This window comes from Equus asinus, chromosome 1, assembly GCF_041296235.1.
Source record: "Equus asinus isolate D_3611 breed Donkey chromosome 1, EquAss-T2T_v2, whole genome shotgun sequence".
In the NCBI taxonomy this organism is placed as follows: Eukaryota; Metazoa; Chordata; class Mammalia; order Perissodactyla; family Equidae; genus Equus; species Equus asinus.
The window spans coordinates 160,973,463-160,993,117 of NC_091790.1; the positions used below are offsets into that span (position 1 = coordinate 160,973,463).

General features: G+C 46.3%; 1 protein-coding gene across 4 annotated transcripts in view; it reads left to right on the top strand.

Moving 5' to 3' along the window:
- The window catches only part of MINDY4 (MINDY lysine 48 deubiquitinase 4), a 129,832-nt gene that overhangs the window by 11,572 nt on the left and 98,605 nt on the right, over positions 1–19,655 (top strand). For all 4 annotated transcript variants that reach the window (XR_011503769.1, XM_014841063.3, XM_070511462.1 and 1 more), the window contains 2 exons: positions 1,619–1,865; positions 6,597–7,018. Coding sequence is in view for 3 of the 4 variants with exons in the window: in XM_014841063.3 (XP_014696549.1) it covers positions 1,619–1,865; positions 6,597–7,018 (669 nt within the window). In the remaining variant the exon portion in view is untranslated. The remainder of the gene's footprint in view (positions 1–1,618; positions 1,866–6,596; positions 7,019–19,655) is intronic.

Genomic DNA, 19,655 nt, shown 5'->3' on the forward strand with positions numbered 1-19,655 from the left:
CAGGTTAAATTACAACCTTAACACACTGCATGCAGTAGCTAATAGTGAGTCTAACTTTCTGGGAATGGATATTCTTCCAGCTCTGTTGAAAAGCATTTCCTTTTCTGAGGATAAGCAAAGCTTAGGGTCTGGGTGTCAAGCTGCCAAAAGACGGGGAGCACTAAAAGAATTAATTCAAGGCTCAAAATGTGAAAGGCAAGGAGGTCCCTCCTTCAAAGGTGCTTACTGCCTGGCTGGGAGATTAAATATTTCTGAAATGATAAAAAACCAGCAATACAGTAGTTGAGGCTCCTCAGTTATACCCAATAGCCCAAGCTGCAAACTTGGGTGTTATCCTTGACTCCTCCTTGTCTATCATTTTTGCATCTGTGAGTCCTGAATGACGCTAGACTCTGCCATTCTCTCTGCCCTGATAGCACCAGCCTCAGTTCACGCCCTCACTTCCTTCCCTTGCTGACTCCCCCAGCTCTTCCCTGGGCTCCAGGCCTCTAGTGGTCTTCTCCTCAAATCCACCTTTGACCTAAGAGGGTGTGAGCTTTCCTCCAAAAAACTCTGGCCGTGCTGCTCCCCTGCTGAAAGGCCTTCAGAAACTCCCCATAGCTTCCAGGATAAAATCCTAACTCCTTAGGATAACTTGCAAAGCCCTTTCCACGATCAGCTGCCATGGCTCACCTGGGCGTGTCCTGCTTTCAAGGGCCTCCTTTCTGGTGCCTGGGCCTTTTCCCGGTCATCTCTTGCCTACTCATTCTTCCAGACTCAGGTGCTGCCTTCTCTGGGAGTCCTTCTGGATTTCCCCAGGCTGGTTCCAGACCCTTCCTCTGCTTGACATGCCCAGCCATAGCACGCACGACTGCTTTCTCATGAGTGACCCAGTGCTTGGTAAGCAGCTTGGCACAGGGAAGGTGTCACTGCCCCTTCATGCCAGAGTCCAGTGGTAGGAAGCATCCCAGGCTGTGTCAGAGGAGTGCTGGGCCCTGAGTGCTCCCAGGGGAGATTCCTCTTGACTTGGGTCCTTGCTCTGTCTCTTCCTTGTTATTCTTTCTCACTCTTTGCCTCTCACCCTTTTTTTGTTCTCTCTTGCTCTCTTATTCTCTCTCTCTCTCGCACACACCCTCTTTCTATCTCTCCTACTCTTTTTCTCTATTTTAGTGCCAAACAACCCAAGAAAAGAAGCCGTTGGCATGCCTGACCTAACTGAACCTTAACAGTGGGGGAGCGCCGAGCTTGCTTCAGGTCTCTCCCCACTGGCCTCCGTGGCGTGCAGTAAGACTGGCTCCACACATCTCAGGACTGTATCGAAGGGCTGCCGGTTCCCTTAATCACTGGGGTCTGGAAGAAACAAGGATGCTCTTTATATTGAGGATTTGAGGGATCCTATCATGGACCATCAACTCTGATTTTGTTTCTTGTTTCCTGGTCGCCATTTGTAGGCCAGACTTGCCCTGATGCAAAAGTATTTTCTATTCCTTCCCTTTAATGATTAAACGCTGGCTGGTGAGAAATCACCATAGATTTGTGAATGGGCTTGCTCTGAGGGCCTGTTGAGTGTGGAATTTATTATTGTCGCTAGCGATTCCTTGTGGGGAACCTGTTTTAATGGAAATACCCTTTTTCGCAGACACGATGATCTTGATGGGGATATGCTTGGTAACTTCGTGTCATCCAAAAGGCCCCCACACAAGAGTAGGCCCATGCAGACTGTTCCAGGTGGAAGCCCTGCTGTGGGCCCTGCGTGGGAGAAGATGGAAAAGCTTCAGTCGTCGGAGCCTGCCTTGGATACGAAGAGGATGGGAGAGAAGGTCAGGCCGAAACCTGGCCTGATTGTCCGAGGCATGATGGCCGGGCCCATCGCCAGCTCCCCGCAGGTGGGGTTGTTGCTCTCACTGTTGTTATGAGAGTGGACAGTGAGCACCGGGTAGGGCTGGAGGGCTGCCTGGGTTTATTTGGGAGTACCCTTCAAGACAGCCAAAGAAGGGGGGGGGGATCTGTGTGGTGGGATGGGAAGAACTCCTGCCTCTTTTTCTCCCCAGTTCTACCATCAACCCCTGTGGGACCGTGGGCACACCTCCTCTCCTTCCCTGCCCTCAGTTTACCCATTTTGTCAATGAGGTGGTTGTCATGGTTTTAGATTCCTTTGCCTACTGAGAACATATCTACCCAGCTTTATCTTTGCAATTCAGGAGTGGGGTAGGGAGCCCCGTCCGAGTCTAGAGAGCATCTTTTTAATTTTTAAAAACATGATAGTTAAAAGGGAAAAAGGAATCCCAATCCTTATTGCTTGATTTGTTTTGCTTTAAAAAAAATTCTAAAAATTTAACATGATTGTTTTATAGTGTGGCTTAAGGAAGGGCTGTAGTGGGGAAGAAACCCAGTGAGAGAATGAGTGTAAAAGGAGCTTGTAAAGCAACAAAAGAAAATCAAACTTAGAACTCAAAGTGTAGTATCAGTCAGATCGGGAAGCTTGAGCAAACCAAACGTTGGTCGTCTGTGTCCCTGGCTGGTCACCTCTGCTCTCACATGCTGCGTGTTTAGCTGTGGGCTGTAGCTGTAGATGCCAGCAATGGTTCTTCCAACTCATTTGCAATTAGGCCAGAAAGAAGTGGACCCCTCCCTGCCTCTGCCTGCATCTTGTGAAATTTTCGGACAAGGTCTTTATTCCTCTTGGCTGTGGTCTCGTTTGTTAGACCAGGTATCCAAGGCTCCTTCGAGCTCTGGGATTTCATGGTTTGGAGACGGTCATGTGGTCTTGGTGTCCAGATCAAAGGAGACCAGAGTCTGCTCCCCTCTGTGTGGTTCAGACCACACGTCGACATCATGTCCCATCTGGGCATCTTGTACTTGAAGCAGAACATTCGTAAACTGGACTATGCCTAGAGGAAAGGAACTAGGAAGGTGAAGAGTTTGGAGGAAAGGGAAAGATTTGAGAATGTTTGATCTTGGGAAGAGAAGGCTTGTGGGAGGTGGGGCAGAATGTAAGAGATTTTATGAAAGATGGAGGTAGGAATAGTCTACTCCCAGGGTGACAAATAGGTGGCTGCCACTTCCTGCCACTCCACGCCATGCCTGTGGCAGACATTGCTAGTTGATCTTGGTACTCTTTTTCCTGTCAAGCCTGGACGTGACTTCAGACACCTTGGGCATCTTGGGCAGTTACTGCCAATGGATGGATTGGAGTGGTGAGTGAGATGAACCCTATTGGCTGTTTTGAACTTAGGCTGTAAGCTCAAGAGCAGAGACTCCGCCATGTTTCTGTGTAGAGCATGGTGTATGCCTGCTGGCGGTTTGTTGGATTGAGTGATGTAGACTTGCCTGGTAGCTCCAGAGAGCACCAGTGGGACCAGTGGGTGGAGGCTGGTGTGAGGAGCTGTGTGTCAGAGCCACCTCAGCAGTAGAACAGGCCATTTTGGAAGGGACTAGACTAGTTGTGTTGGGGGAAGCCAGGTACCCCATCTGCTGGGAACATTGTAGATGGGGTTCCTATTTGGTTGAGAGTTTAGACCACATCAGTGGTTCTCAAGCTGTAGTCTCAGGATCTCTTTATACTCTTAAAATTATTGAGGAGCCCAAAGAACTTTGGCTTGTGTGGGTTTTGTCTACTGAGATTTACCATATTAGAAATTAAAACTGAGAAATTAAATAATATTTACTTACTAAATCATTAACAATAGTAAACCCATTATATTTAATACAAATAATATGTTTTTAAACAAAAAACCCCATTTTTTCTAAATCAACAAAAATATTGCGATAAGTAGCATTGTTTTATATTTTTATAGATCTCTTTAATGTCTGGCATAGTAGAAGATATTTCAAATCTCATATTTGCTTCTGGATTCAGTCTGTTGTGTTCGGGTAGTTTGGTTGAAGTAGATGAAGAAAATTTGGCCTCACACAGACATGCAGTTGGAAAAGGGAAAAGTATTTTAATAGTTTTTTCAGAAAACTAGGGATATTCTTTAATTCTACACCCAAACTAGACAACTTGTAGTTTCTTAATGTGGAATCTGAAACCCTACCAACGAAGTTTTCGTATTCTATTGATTTCTGTCGGTCTGTCTTGTGCTTTGAATGACTTTTTTCCCACTACGTGGTATAGTAACATGATGTTTGGTCATTTGGAAAATATTGGTTTACTGAGTTATGCAGATCTTCCAAATGTTGAGACATTTCATTATACAACAAGAAAACATTAAAAAACATCACATTTGTTGATATCACCACCCAGCTCACCAGAAAAGTTGTTAAGTATTGAAAGGCCCCTGTGCTCACCGTGGCAGATACTACAAGTTTCCCCAAATTCTAATTTTTACCTGACAACTTATATTTTATCACTGATGACAATACATCACTTGTTTCCCTTGAAGAGACAGGCCCAATTTATTTTCAAGAAAATGCCTGCCCAGTACCAGAGTCTGAATAACCATAGTTCATTTGAGAGTTGTTCCATCAAAAACATAGCAAGGTCAGCTCACAATTCAGGTGGTTGCTCAAGGGCTTTTCCTTGAGACAGCAGCCATCCTCCGCATCCAGCAGAGGGCTTATATATGCCTCCAGTTTTGTCGCACAGAATATTAAAGAGATGTGTACCACATGGGTGAGACTGCAGGAAATTAATAATTTTTATACTTCAGCATGGACGTTCTTAAGTGAAATTAGCATGTCGCTATTTATTTTGATTGCAAGTTCTGGTAAATACTTGAGTACTAGTAAAGCTTGGTGCCACTGCCTTGATTTGTGCTGAAGGCCTGCAGCTTTTCCCACCACTGCTTTTGCACAATCACCACGAATGTCAACACAGTAAAAAAGGCAAATCATGTCATATTATTACTATGAAAATAGCTTTGAGCTCCCTAAAAGGGAGTGGGGACCCCTGAGGTTGGCAGACCACACTTTGAGAACAAGTCAACCAGTGGAACACCAGGGTCCTGCCCTACCATGACGTTCTGATTGTCAAGTCCGTGCGGTTGAGACCCCTTCACAACTGAAGTATGAGGGAGAGGACTGGGATCTGCTTTCCCGCCAAGAGGTTGCGGCAAACGTCTCCTTTTAGTGATTGTCTTGGGAGGTGCGCTTTTCCCCTGGGGTATCTGATCCCGTGAAGGACATGAAAGGACGGGTTGCTGTAGAATTTCCCCAGGTTTTCTGGAAGATGTTTTATGGGCCTTTGAGTACCTTGGCCATACTTATCGGTTTCTCAAGAGAAAAGAGCAAGCTTTGCAAGGTATTTCATCATCTAGTAGTGTTCCACTTATGCACTTATGAAGGATGAGTAAGAGACTGGGTTCCCTGCCCTTGGCCGGAAGTTTGGGTCCCCTTGGGCTGGTGACTCATGTTTTCCTTGCTTTGTGGTGGGGGATGCCCTGGGTGGCTTTTGGAGGCGGTTTATAGTGCCTAGTAATTTCCACTGGGCAAGAACACTATGGAATTAGCTGTTCCTATTCCAGCACGGGCTTTACCATTTGGTTTGAGATTATTTCTGGAAATGCTGAGAAAAGCCCAGCAGGTCTATTTTTGACCCTTCCACCTCCACTCCCCACCCCGCCCCCGATTGGTAAGAATGTGAGTTCCCATTTCATCAGTTCATCATTGATAGTGAGCGAGGACATTTCATTTAATCACTTCATCATTGATAGTGAGTGAGGACATTTCAGTTGACTCCTTTGGAATTCCTTCATTTCAAAAACTAAGCAAATCTTGAGTGCTTACTAGGTATAGGTCACTGAGCTGGGAGCTCTGTGGTGACAGAGATGATCAAAGAATGGCCTCTGCCATTCCTGGTCTGCCAGCAGGAGGGGTTAAGCCCATACATAAGAGGCACCAGGGGAAAAGATGCATAGCTGTGGCTAATATTGTTGACTGCTGTGGGTCTCTCCTTGAATCCTCATCACAGTCTTGTGGGAGACAGGACTACAGGTCCCCAGTCTCTCATCCAAAACCTTTGGACCAGGTGTGTTTTGGAATTTCGAATTTCTTTTTTTTTTTTTTTTTCAGAAAAGAAATACAGTGCATAAACCACAAACCACATAACACCTGTAGTAGTGTTTGGGGTAGCACCTCATAAGCAAAAACGTTAACATTTCTGCAACTAAATATATGAATATTCACACTTACAGAAAGACTGTAAGCAGCCTCATAACAGTTAAAAAGAATTTGTTGTGGGATTCCAAAAGAAACTTTTGCTTTTGGAGGTTTGGGGATTTAGAAATGACAGTGGATCGTGGAGAGGTATATCACAGGTGAGGGAAGTGGAGGGTGGGGAGCTCACAGGGGTCACAGCTGGGAGGTGGTGACGTGGGAGTTAGCACCCCGGTCTGACCCAGGGCCTACAGCTTCACCTGCTCCTGGAGCCTGCTCTGTGTAGGGACTGAGGCATGCTCTTGGGTTCTGTGGCTGGGGCTCCGTGGCAGTGTTACAGAGGTGGTAGCCGTTGAGCATCTCCACAAAGAATAGGTAGGATTTTAAAGAGAAGGAGTTGGGGATGGGGAAAGACTTCCCTGGGGGAGGGAACAGCATGGGCAAATGCTTGATGTGGGATCCAGTATTTCCCCACCCCCCTTGAAGCGGTTCCTCACTGCTTTTGTCCTTGCCCCTTTCAGGATCCCCTCCGCAAACGCTCCCTGAGGCGGTCCCCCGCCTTGAGCAGCATCACCCACCCCCACGAGGAAGAGAGCCCCAAAGCGCCCGAGCTCTCCCACCGCACCCCAGCCTGTCCTGCCCCACAGGAGGGCCTGGCGTCCAGCCCCGGCTCCAACTCCAGGAGCCCCCAGGGCCCGCTCAGTGAGCTGATCCCAGAGAAGCGGAGAACGGCGCCTAGCAGCCCTCCTCACCTGCCGAGCAAAGGGCTGCCCCAGAGGGGGAGCGGCAGGGGCAGAGACCCTCCAGAGGACAGCCCCGCTGTGGACTCAGAGGCCGACAGGACGCCCTTGAAGTTCTCCTTGCCCGGCGGGAATGCCAGGACAACCCAGGAGAGGCTGGAAAGAGCATTCAAACGGCAGGGGAGCCAGCCCCCGCCCCTCAGGTGAGCATGCTGTGCCCAGGTGACGGCTTTTCCTAGAGAACCGTTCAGTTCCTAGCCGCTCCTTGGCTCTCAGAGCAAGCCTGTGAAGTAGGGAAGGTTATCGTGGTCACTGTCGGGGGGAGATCAGCCTGGAGCTCACACACCCGGGAAGCTTCTGGGGAGGTCTCCTGAGTCTCTCTTAATTCTTACAAAGTCAACAAGGTGTTGGCAGGTGGTCCCCGTATGAGCCTGCAGCAGCATGGTCAGGCTGATGCGATGTGAGAGACGTTTCCTGTGGGAGGCTGGGGATATGGGGGTGAATCAGCTCCCACAAGGCTCCTTTGGGGCCGTTTTTTTTTTTTACCCCATCCTTATTCTTTCTCCTTGATGATTCCTACACTGATTTTTGAATGTTAAACCCACTGTACATTCTTGGAATAAACCCCACTTGGCTATATTATCTTTTTATATGTTGTTGGATTCAATTTATTAATATTCTGTGTAGGGTTTTTGTCTATAAGTTCATGAAGGAGATTGGCTGGCAGATTTCCCTTCTTGCAACAGCCTTGCCAGATTCTGGTATCTAAGGTATGCTAGAACTGGTCCCTCTTTTTTCTATTCTCTTCTTAACTGCTATTCTGGGGTTATTTTCAAAATTTCTTACATATGATTCTTACTATTAATTGCTACCATTAATTGAGTGTTTACTTAGCGCCTGACACTATGCCAGGCACTTTTCATGGATTATTCTGTTTCATACTTGAAAAAACCTGAAAGGAGGTATTATTATTCCTCAATTTACAGATGAAGAAATACAGGCTAATAGGGGCTATGCTCCCAAGGTCACATACCTGGTAATCGAAGGAGCTGGGATATGAACCCAGGCCTTTCTGAGTCCAAAGCCCACCGTGCCTGTAAGCGCCATCTTGTACTAGTTCGGTTGTTGTGTGTGTTTGTATGTGTGTGTGTTGTGTATATTTTAAGCACTGGTAATATGTACATTCGAATTTCTACAGGGGTGGGTATTAGTAGAAATACTGGGCATCCTGGTTTGTAATACTGGCATTTTTAGTCATTTACTGTGCACCTAATATGTGCCAGGCCCTTAGGCACTGATGGTGCAAAACAGCTATAATCCGTTAATTCCCTTTGTGATCATCAATAAGCTGGGCTTACTTTGCTTAATACACTTTGTGGCTATTTGCTGCATATACATATAGAATTCTTATAGCTTCCTGTTGGGCAGACTTTTCTATCATGAAATCTCTATCTCTAGTAGAGCTTGCTGCCTTGGTGTCTATTTAGGTATGGCTACCCCAGTCTTCCATTGATTAATGTCTTCATGGTATATGTTTTTCCATCCTTTTACTTTCCTCCCTTCTGTAGCCGTATACTTAGGGGTGCCAACCAAAAGCCTGTGGGGTTTACCAGGATCCTTCCCTCTATTTTTTATTATTATAATTTATTTAAGTGAAAAAAACAAAAACAGTTCACCTATTTCTCCCACCCCTATCCCCCTCAGCCTTCTATTTTTGTAATTTTTTGTGTGTGTGTGAGGAAGATTTGCCCTGAGCTAACATCTGTGGTCAATCCTCTTCTTGTTGCTTGAGGAAGATTGTTGCTGAGCTAACATCTGTGCCAGTCTTCCTCTTCTTTATATATGGGACACAGCCACAGCGTGGCTTGACAAGAGGTGTGTAGCTTTGCACCTGGAATCCAAACCTGCAAACCCTGGGCCACTGAAGCAGAGTGCGTGAACCCAACCACTATGCCATGGGGTTTGCCCCTGCAATATTTTTTAAGGCTACAAATGTCCCTCTAAGCAATGCTTTGTCTGCATCCCACAAGTTAACATGTTATATATAATTTAGTTTAAATATTTTCTGATTTCCTCTGTGATTTCTTCTTTTGACCCATGGGTTATTTAGACATGTATGGACTAATTCAAAACATTTAGGCTATTTTTCTAGTTATGTTTTTGTTTTTGATTTCTAGCTTATTTCTACTTTGGTGATATATACCCTGTATGATTTCAATCCTTTGATATTTTTTAAGATTTCTTTATGGTCCAGTATATATTTAAGCTTATCTCTTATAAGCAGCATATATTTGGAATTTTTAATCTAGTCTGATAGTTTTTTAGTTTAGTTGGAATGATTATGGTACTTATATTTTCCTTTAGCTTGAAGAACTCCTTTTAGTGTTTCTTTAGCAGGTGTGCCACAATAACTTTGTTTTCAGCTTTTGTTTGGAAATGTCTGTATTTACCTTTATATTTGAAAGATGTTTTCAATAGGTATAGAATTCTAGATTGGTGGGGTTTTTCCCCCAACACTTTAATTACGTCATTCCATTGCCTTAGGTTTTCGTCATCTCTGTTGATAAATCAGTTGATGTTTTTATTGTTACTCTTTTGAAGGTAATGTGTCTTTTTTTAACTTCTGGCTGTTTTTTTTTTCTTCTTGGCTTCTTTTAAGATTTTCTCTTTGATTTTCAACAGTGTTCCTATGATGTGTCTAGGCCTGGTCTTCTTTGGTGATTCTACTTGTGATACGTAGAGTTTCTTGAAGTTTTGGGTTGACACCTTTCATCAGTTTTGAAAACTATTGCCTATTATCTTTTCAAATATTGCTTTTGTCCCATCCTCTCTTTTCTCTCCTGGGACTCCAGTTATTCATATACTAGATATTTTCATTGTGTTCTATAGGGTTTTTAAAAAATATTCTTTCCTAGATTTACCATCTTTTTTTTCTCTCTGTACTTCAATCTAGATAGTTTCTCTTTTTTCTTTTGCTTTTTTGGTGAGGAAGATTGGCCCTGAGCTAACATCTGTTGCCAATCTCTCTTTTTTTTCCCTCTCCCCAAAGCACCAGTACGTAGTTGTATATCCTAGTTGTAAGTCATTCTAGTTCTATGTGGGATGCTGCTATAACATGGCTTGATGAGTGGTGTGTAGATCTGCACCCAGGATCCAAACTGGTGAATCCTGGGCTGCTGAAGTGTAGTGCACAAACTTAACTACTCGGCCACAGGGCTGGCCCCTAGATATTTTCTCTTGATCTATCTTCCAGTTCATGTTACTTCTCTTCTGCCATGCTATTAAATAAATATAATAAATTCTTAATTTTAGTTATTTTAGTTTTTAGTTTTAGTATTTCTATTTCTTTTTAAAAAATAGATTTCAGTCTTTTTTTGAAATTTTCCATCTCTTCCTTTATTTTCTTGAGCATATTATTCATAGTCATTTTAAAGTCCCTGTCTAGTAACTTCCATATCTTGGATCATCTATGGGTCTATTGCTATTATCTGTTTTTCTTTCGGGTTTTGGTCATTTTGTCCTATTCCTTTGCATTTCTGATCATTTTGATTGAATTCCAGATGTTGTTTATGAATAATTGTATAGGCTACCCTCTTCCAAAAGAGAACTTAATTTTCCTTTGGTAGATATTAATCTCTTGTTAGTTACCTTCTTCCAAAGAGAGTTTAATTTTATTTTGGAAGATATTAATCTCTTGTTAGTTTTAGACTTTGTAAATATCTTCTATCCTTCTGTTATTTGTCTAACTTTGTCCATTATCTCCTTTGTTGAATGGAAATCCTTCATTTTGGTGTAATCAATCTCTTGTTTGGCATATAATTTGCATTTATATTTTTTTAATTTCAATTTTTAAAAATTGAGATTCATAATAGTTTACATCATTGTGAAATTTCAGTTGTACATTATTTCTTGCCTGTCACCACATGAGTACTCCTCTTCACCCCCTGTGTGCCTCCCCACTCCCTTCCCCTGGTAACCACTGAACTGTTTTCTTTGTCCGTGTGTTTGTTTATATTCCACATATGAGTGAAATCATGTGGTGTTTGTCTTTCTCAGTCTGGCTTATTTCACTTAGCATAATACCCTTCAGGTCCTTCCATGTTATTGCAAATGGGATGATTTTGTCTTTTTTATGGCTGAGTAGTATTCCATTGTATATATATACCACATCATCTTTATCCAATCATCAGTTGATGGGCATTTTGGTTGTTTCTGTGTCTTGGCTATTGTGAATAGTGCTGCAATGAACATAGAGGTACATATGTTACTTTGGATTGTTGATTTCAAGTGGTTTGGGTAGATACCCAGTAGTGGGATAGCTGGGTCGTATGGTATTTCTGCTTTTAGTTTTTTGAGGATACTCCATACTGTTTTCCAAAGTGGCTGCACCAGTTTGCATTCCCACCAGCAGTGTATGAGGGTTCCCTTCTCTCCATACCCTCTCCAACGCTTGTGGTTTTTTGTCTTGGTAATTACAGCCTTTCTGACTGGTGTAAGGTGATAGCTCACTGTAGTTTTGATTTGCATTTCCCTAATGATTAGTGATGTTTGATTTGCATTTTTGAAGCTTTCTTTATTAAGTTCTTTCTTGCTTGTAGGTTTCAATGATATTCTTCTATACTTTTTGCATTAACTTTGTAGTTTTAGCTTTTACCTTTAGGGATTTACCCTTTTGTATTTGTTAGGATGAAAAGATCCACTTTTATTTTTCCCTTTATAGGAAGAGAGTTTTCCCAGTACCCTGTACTCTACAGTCAGTTCTTTAGCCCCACTGATTTATGAAGCCACCTTTATGCTGTACTATGTTCCCAGGTAGACATGGGTCTGTCTTTGAGCTCTCTATTGTGTTTCATTGGTCTTTTGTCTTTTTTTGGCTAAAGCCACATGGCCATAGCTTTTATTACTATGGCTTTGTAGTTGTAGCTTATCTTGTTAGGGCCGGTCCCCCTTCTCCTTTCGTGTAGGACTGGCGTAGCTGTGTACAGATCTTTATTCATTCTACAGCCCTTTTTTTTCTGTTCACCCAGCATGTCTAGCTTATTCCTACATGAGGGAGAACCGCCTTGTCCCCTTGCCCTAAGGGCCCTGCTCCCAAATCGTCTTGTGACTGTCAGTCAGATGTTCTGTACTCAGAGTGGTTTTCTTTGACTCACTTCGCCTCCACCCCGTCATCTCTAGCCTGCTTTATTGTCATCACGGCACCTATCATTACCCGAAACTATTTTACTTATTATGCCTTATTTGTCTCCCCCACAATAGAATATAAGTTTCACAAGAGCAGGGACCCTCCTATTCCCTGTACCTGGAATAGTGCCTGGTACACAGAAGGCACTCGATGAATATTGGTTTCATACTATTACTAACAACGACGATAACAAAATAAGCTTTTGATATTTTGTGCAAAACACCTGTTATAAGTATTTTATGTAAATTTATTTTTTTAATTCTCGGAAAAGTTCTATGAGGGAAATACTATTATAATCCCCATTTTACAGATGAGGGATCTCACTCGGAGATGTTGAATTACTTGCCCAAGTTTATATACCAAGAGGCAGCAGGGGTTTGAACCCAGGAAGCCAGCTCCAGAATCTAGTGAATACATGAATACATGAATGAATGGTGCAATCTCTCCGCTTGAGGAGAAATCCTTTCCGCAGCCTTTAGATGGTGACTGGCTTCAGCTTGAACACCTGCAGTGATGGGGAGCTCCCTTCGTCCCACAGCACTTTGGCATGATTCTGACTGTTAGAAAATTCTTCTTCACATTGAGTTAAAATCTGCTCGCCTATAGTTTGATGCAGATGGCCATATTTTGCCTTCCAGTGCCATAACATGTTTCCAGGGCTGGAAAAGGGAACAATGCTTCAAACCTAATGGAGGGGAGCATTCTTAGGCTGCAGTGGCCTGGGAGAGACGGTGGGTTAAGGAGAAAGAGGAGTGGCTGGAGTATCAGGAAGCCTGGGTTCTAGTCCTCGCCTTGTCCTGGCTGACCTGGGTGGGTCATTTTGTCTCTGGACTTCAGTATCCCTGACTGTAAAAGGTGGCCACTAGGTAGATGGCTTCCAAGTGTCCTTCCAGCTCACACATTCTGCTGGCCTATGATTCTTACTTTCAGAGTTATTCTGGACCCTCTGCTTCAATCATTGGATATTTATTGAGTACCTACTGTTTACAGGGCACTTAGGCGGTATGGCACGGGGATTCTGGGAGTCTGACGACCTGGACTGGCAAACCAACTCTGCCCTTTCTAACTGCTGTGGCCTCGGACCAGTTATTAAACCCTTGAAAGATGGGATGGCCTTTGTCTTATAGGAAGAGGGTAGCAGGTAAAGGTGCTTCCACAGCCCCTCCCCCCAGTACAGGAGAAGTAGAACCTGGGGTCTTTACATGTGTTTACCAGTGTTGACCTTTGTATAGATCAATCAACAGACATTTTGGGGGCCTTGTTGTTTACCTACCACTTTCCCCTATTTGCTGGGCACCATGCTAAGCACTTGTGTATGTTATCTCTTTTGCTCTTTATAATAATCCATTGAGATGTATTATTGTGGGGTTTTTTTTTTTAGTTCTCATTAAGTTCTTCTCCTCTTAAGTTCTGAACAAACTGAAAAATAAAACAAAGGGTATCAGTTAGATTGGAGTAAAATACGTATCATCTCTGTGTTGATAAGGGGAAGGTAGAAGACACAGCCAGTCCTGAGGCCTGGGGAGCCCAGAGCAGACAGACCTCCCACCTCATCTCGGGCCCAGGGCAGGTCATCTCACATGGCCACATGGCAGGAGGGGCTGGCCCCTGGAGGAAGCAGCTCACGCCCAAGAGGAGAAAGGGTGCAGCTGAACCTAATACTCCCCTTTGTTTTCTTTCCCAAATTAACCAATCAGACAAGTCACACTTCCTCCCTCGGGATGGGGTGAGTAAAGGGGAGGAGAGTAGAGGTCTAGAGGAGGGGAGACCAGAAGGGCTCCCTCCAAATCCCAGAGGACAGTGGGAGTTGACAACAAGCATCCTCCCACCCCAGTGAATATTATCCCCACTTCACAGATGAGGAAACCGAGGCACAGAGAATTTAAGGGACCTGTCAAGGTTCTGAGTAGATGCATGTCCAGGGCTCACAGTTTGGAGAATGGCATATGGGTTGGATTTCAGCGGCCTCTCATCCCCTCAGCTGGGCATCTTGTGCAGTGCACATACTGCATAACTGTATGCAGTCCCCTTGATTTGAAACTGGGGCCAGAGTAATCCCACTTGCTAAACCTAACTGCAGCCCCTGCCCTTCCCAGCACCCCCGCCTTCATCAGTCCTGCCTGCCGTCCTCCCTTTCATTTCATTCAGTTCAGTAAACATGGGTCTGAGTCCTCATGTGTATCAGATCCTGCGAGCTCCTCAAGCTGACAGAGACGTGTGCATATGTGATTCTTTTAAAACATGACAAAGGACAGTGAGATGCCAGCACATGCTCCATCACTCAGCCCTGATGAAGCTGGAGGGAAGGTGGCTACTGGAGCCTCCTCTGGGCCTCATAGTGTCAGGTTCAGGGATGGCCATGACGTCACACCCAGGGACCAGGGACATGGGCAGGGGGAGTGAGCGTGTGTCCTGGGAGAGAGGGGGCGGGTGGAGGACGTGACTTACTGAGATATTAGGGCACAAGAATATCTGCGCAGTCAGGCCTTTCTAACTATGGCTCCTTAAATCTGACTCTGTTGCTGAAGGGACTCTTTTCTGCTTTGACTTTTGTTTCTTTCCTGTGTCCTCTGATTTTAGAAGATGCTTAGAAAATATGTCGTCTGGGCTCCCATTGTGGAGGTCGTGGTTGTTTGGGGCTGTCCGTCCTTTGTCACTGGCTTGTCAGGGCTGCGCTTGTTGGGTTCCGCTCACGATCCATCAGATCTGCTGGGACTCTGGCCCTGACGCGGACGGTCTCCAACCCATGCCTCCCTCTACCTCCTGCCTGCGCTGTGTCCCGGGTAGGGCCTTCCTCTGCACGTTCTCCTGTCTTGCTGTCACCCACGCTCCTGGCCCCAAGTAGCCCCTCGAGAAACCTCAGATGCAGGACTAAGAGCACGAGAGAGGTAATTCTTCATTACAAGCCCCCAGAGCTAGGTGTTCCAAGCCTGGTGGCTCCCCGGGTGGCACTTTGTGGAGGTTGATAGTCTGGTTGGAGGCGACCTCCCTTGTGGTGCGTACAGCCCTCTCTCGGGGCATGCTGGCCTGTCATTTGTCTGAGAGTCCCTCAGAGTGAATCTCTGGGCCTGCTGATAGCCACATGGACCCTGCTGTGGTTGATTTTCTGCATATTAGCTCAAAACATGTCATGCCGGGCATCTGGCAACAGGAACTGGCTTCAGCTTGTGATTTCCAGGTGTGTGTGGGCTGCAGAGGCTCCGGCCACTCACTTTTTGCCCCGTCTTCTTTGGAAACGTGGATGTAATCATGGTCATGAAATTGAGAAGGGTCGTTGCCCTCCCTTGGGAATTCAGCCCATGGCAGTGGCCACAGCAGCAGTAGCCAGGTGCCAGAGCCACCAAGCAAACGTGTGTCCCCTCAAGCAGCTTGAGCCATGGGGCCTTGGGAACCAGGAGCACCAAGATGGGAAGGCTCATGGTATAGATGGGGATGCTGAGGCCCGGAGAGGGGCATGGGCCTCCTCAGGGTCACACAGTTCCTTGTTAGGATCAGGGATCAGATGGCCTGACAGTGTGGGCCAATATGAAGGTCTATTAGTTCCTAATTGTTGGTGTAACAAATTATCATAAACTTAGTGGCTTGGAAACCACACAAATTTGTTACCTTACAGTTCTGGAAGGTAGAGGTCAGAATTGGGTCTCACTGGGCTAAAATCAAGGTGTTGGCAGGGCTGTGTTCCATCTGGGGCCTCTAGAGGAGAACCCGTTTCCTTGTCTTTGTCAGCTTCTAGGAGCCACCCACCTTCCTTGGTTTGTGGCTCCCGTCTTCCATCTTCAAAGCCAGCAATGTTGAGCCCAGTCCTTCTCAGGCTGCCGTCTCTCTGGTTCTCCTTTTTCTGCCGCCCTCTTCCCCTTTTAAGGAGCCCTGTGATTACACTGGGCCCACCTGCATAAGCCAGGCTAATCACCCCATATCCAGATCAGCTGATTAGCAACCGTGTCTCCTTCCGCAACCTTATTCCTCCTTGTCAGTAACTCAGCGCTTTTGCAGGTTCCGGGGATTGGGATGTGGACATCTTTGGGAGGTGGGAGGCCTTCTCTGCCTGCCACAGAAGGCAACTGGTTTTTTCCTGCAGCATTTAAAATCTTTTCTGGTCTCATTGCAACTATGAAAGTGTTCACCTTTATCCTCTCAGTCTCCCTTTCTATCACTCCCAGGAGAATTGTTGTTATTTTCACCTTTTCTAGGCGTTCTCCCCTGTCTGTCTATCTGTGTCTCTTTTTTTCATGTGGGGCATGTGTGGGAAGGGAACTGGAAAAACCCATGGATATGTGGTCCCAGGGAGCAGCAGGATTAGGTGTGCAGAGGGTGCCTGGCTGTGGGGCCTGCCTTGGTGGCTCCAGGGGGCTCAGGGTAGTTGTTTATTTCATGAGCATTAATGGATTTCACTCTGGGGAAAGGGGGTGTCTTCCCAGAATACAAGCTTAAAGTATGATAGAAATGGAGGTTTAGTTGGACTTTTTAAAAGATATTTTCAATTGGGTGTTTTAAAAAGCAGGGTGGAATAGATGCTCCTTTAGGACCCATCTCAGTTCTTAACCTCGTAGACTGTCAGGGCTGGAAAGATCCTTAGAATCCAAGCCCTTCATTTGGCAGTCAGGGGACAGGGCCCAGAGAGCAGAGGGGAAATGACTCACGTGAGCTCTTGCAGGTGTCGTAAAGTCCTTTCATAACCTCTGTTTTCACTGTCTAGCTGTGTTTAGAGCATTTACCTTAAACAGGTATGGTCCTTCCTGTGTTCGGTATGAACCTCCAGCACAGTTGTCACCAACCAACATATGACGTCCTGTTCCTCATGGTTTAGGAGAGACTTGATTTCAGACCCTGAGTTCCTAGAGTGACATCCTCAAAAAAACTCTGTCAATTCACAAAAATATCCATTTACTCGTTCAATTTATTAACAGCTGTTTAGTAATGGCTGTAGGGTGTGAGAGCTGGCCCCTACCGGCTCAGAGAGCTGGTCGTTAGCATCTCTTCCCCACTCTGCGTTCGTGACATCGAGGTGGTAGCTTGAAATTGGTCACGGTGGGAATATTGGCACCATGGAAATTGGCAAATGCTGCACATGAGTGTCCCCCTCCCTGGAGAGCCAGTTGTTAATGTCTACCACCACGCCACCTGTGATGGCCTACTATGTGCCAGACACAGTTCTAGCCGCTGGGGATTCCGTGTGAATGAAGCAGACCAAGTCTCTGCCCTCTGGGAGCTTTCGCTTCTGATGGGGAGAAGCAGCCCCTAACAACACCCAAACAACTAAATAGATGCCATATCTGAGTGCTGTGAGGACACATAAACCGAGGAAGAGTGATAGGGAGCCCTGGGTTGGGGGCTGCTATTTTACAAAGGGGTAGCCAGGGAAAACCTTTCTGAGAAGGTGACACTTGAGAGGAGACCAGACAGAAGACGGGGAACCAGCCCCTTGATCCCTGGGAGCAAATGCAAAGAGAGAGCAGCTGTGCGTAGGCCCTGCGGTGGGAGCATGTTGCTTAGTCAAGGCTGGAGTGGAAGGGGGGGGGGGGCGGAGGGAGTGAGGGCCTGGAGGCTGCTGAACACACTGGCTTTTTCTCTAGGAGACACTGGAGCCTTGGGAGGTCGAGCAGAGGCGTGGAATGAGCTGACTTGTGTTTCAGTAGGATCCCTCTGGCTGCTGGGTTGAGAATGACTCAAGGAGGCAAGAATGGAAGCAAGGAGACCAGTCAGGAGGCGACTGCAGTGGACTAGAGAGAGCTGGGGTGGCTTGAATCAGGGCAGTGGCAATTAAGGTGGCGAGATGTGAGCTGGGTTACATATATAACACAAACACACACACACACATATATGGTAGAGTCAACAGGATTTGCCCATGGGTTAGATGTGCTGTATTAGAGAAAGAGAGCAGGCAAGGATGACTCCAAAGTTTTTGGCTGAACAACTATAAGATGGGGTTGCCATTCCCTGAAATGAAGAAGAATGTGGGAGAAGCAGGTTTGGGTCGTGGTCATGGGGCCACAGTCCATATCCCTGGCCTGCTGTGATACTTTCTGTCAGGCCAGTGGTGTTTCTTTGTTGACTGGCCTCCCTGTGGCCTGTGAGTCAGGGGCCATGTGCCTGGAATGCACAAATGTGGCCAGTCAGCTGTCCTGTGGGTCTCATTTCAGGCCCTGTTGCTGCTGTTGTGACAGGACAATTCTTTTCTGGCCTTGAGGTCTTACTGAAGCTGTTAAGAGATTATCTCTCATACCAGGACTATTACTAGAGCCCAAGTTAATAGGATTGCTCACAGCTATTCTCTGATGACAGTAAAAGCATCTGTCTTGGCTTTAAGTTGAGCACTTATTTTTCCCATGTTTGCAGGTGGAATTTCTGCCTAGGTCAGATCTCTAGCCCTCTCTGGGCCTCTGTGCTCCTGTCTGTAAGGGAAGGGGCTGGATGGACTGCTCTTTAGGGGTTCCTCCATCTCGGATACCTCCCCATCCTACATTCTCCACATGGCCTTGGGTGTGCCCAGACTGAACTTCTGCCTTCTCTGTGATCCAAGAAGCACAGTCTGTTCGGCCGACCTCTGAGACTCGTCTGGGTAAAAGATGAGCGTATAAACCAGGGCCCTGTGCCTGTGGAGTCCCTCCTAGACTGTGGCCTCCTATAGGTGCATAGTAGAATGGTTTAGGGCTCAGCAACCTGGAGTCACCCCCAGCCCCGAGCACGAGGGTCTATAGCTGGAGGCCTGCTGACCTACTGGTCCTGGCTGCAGGGTTTGGGGTGGGGAGGCAGCCTAGCTGCTGCCTGGTTAAATCCTGCCATTCTAACCCCTTTGCCTGTTACTTGTTGAATGCTGTCTGTGTTACGGGAGGTTCCCAAGAACTGTGGTTCTGGCACTGGCCCTGTGGCCAAGTGGTTAAGTTCACACCCTCTGCTTTGGTGGCCCAGGGTTTCGCCAGTTTGGATTCTGGGTGCAGACATGGCACCGTTCATCAGGCCACGCTGAGGCGGCGTCCCACATATCACAACCAGAGGCACTCACAACTAGAATCTACAACTATGTACTGGGGGGCTTTGGGGAGAAGAATAAAAAAAAAAGAAGATTGGCAACAGTTGTTAGCTCAGGTGTCAATCTTTAAAAAGACAAAAAAGAGCAGTGGCTCTGAAACCATGATCCCTGGACCGGCAGCATCTGCATCACCTGGGTACTTGTTAGAAACACAACTTATCTACCTGACTCAATCGGAACTTTGGGGGTGAAGCCCAGCAGGGTCTTTAACCAGCCCTCAGGTGATGAGCTGCAGGCCAAGGTGTGGGAAGCAGTGCCCTGTAAGTGCAGCCTGAGATGGAGGGTCATGTGCGTGTCATTTATTGGGGGGGTGCTCTCAGGAGAGGGGCAGTGAGGGGAGCAGGACGGGGCAGAGAAACGTCTCAGCAAGGATGTGTGATCTCAGTCTAATCCTGCAGCGAGACGAGAGTGTGACTTGTTCCAGAGCTGGTCCCACCTTAAAGCCGGGAGTGGGCTTTTCTTTTCCTGTCAGTCATTGGCTATGGGTTGCCCATCCTGGGGTTGGGTGGGCGGTGTGCCACCTCTGGGGCGAGTTTGGTAAAGGGCAATTCTTTGGAGAAGGTGCAGCTGTGAGCCCTTAGCAGCCAACATGGACAGCAGCTGGGATGGGTGTGCCCAGTCAAGG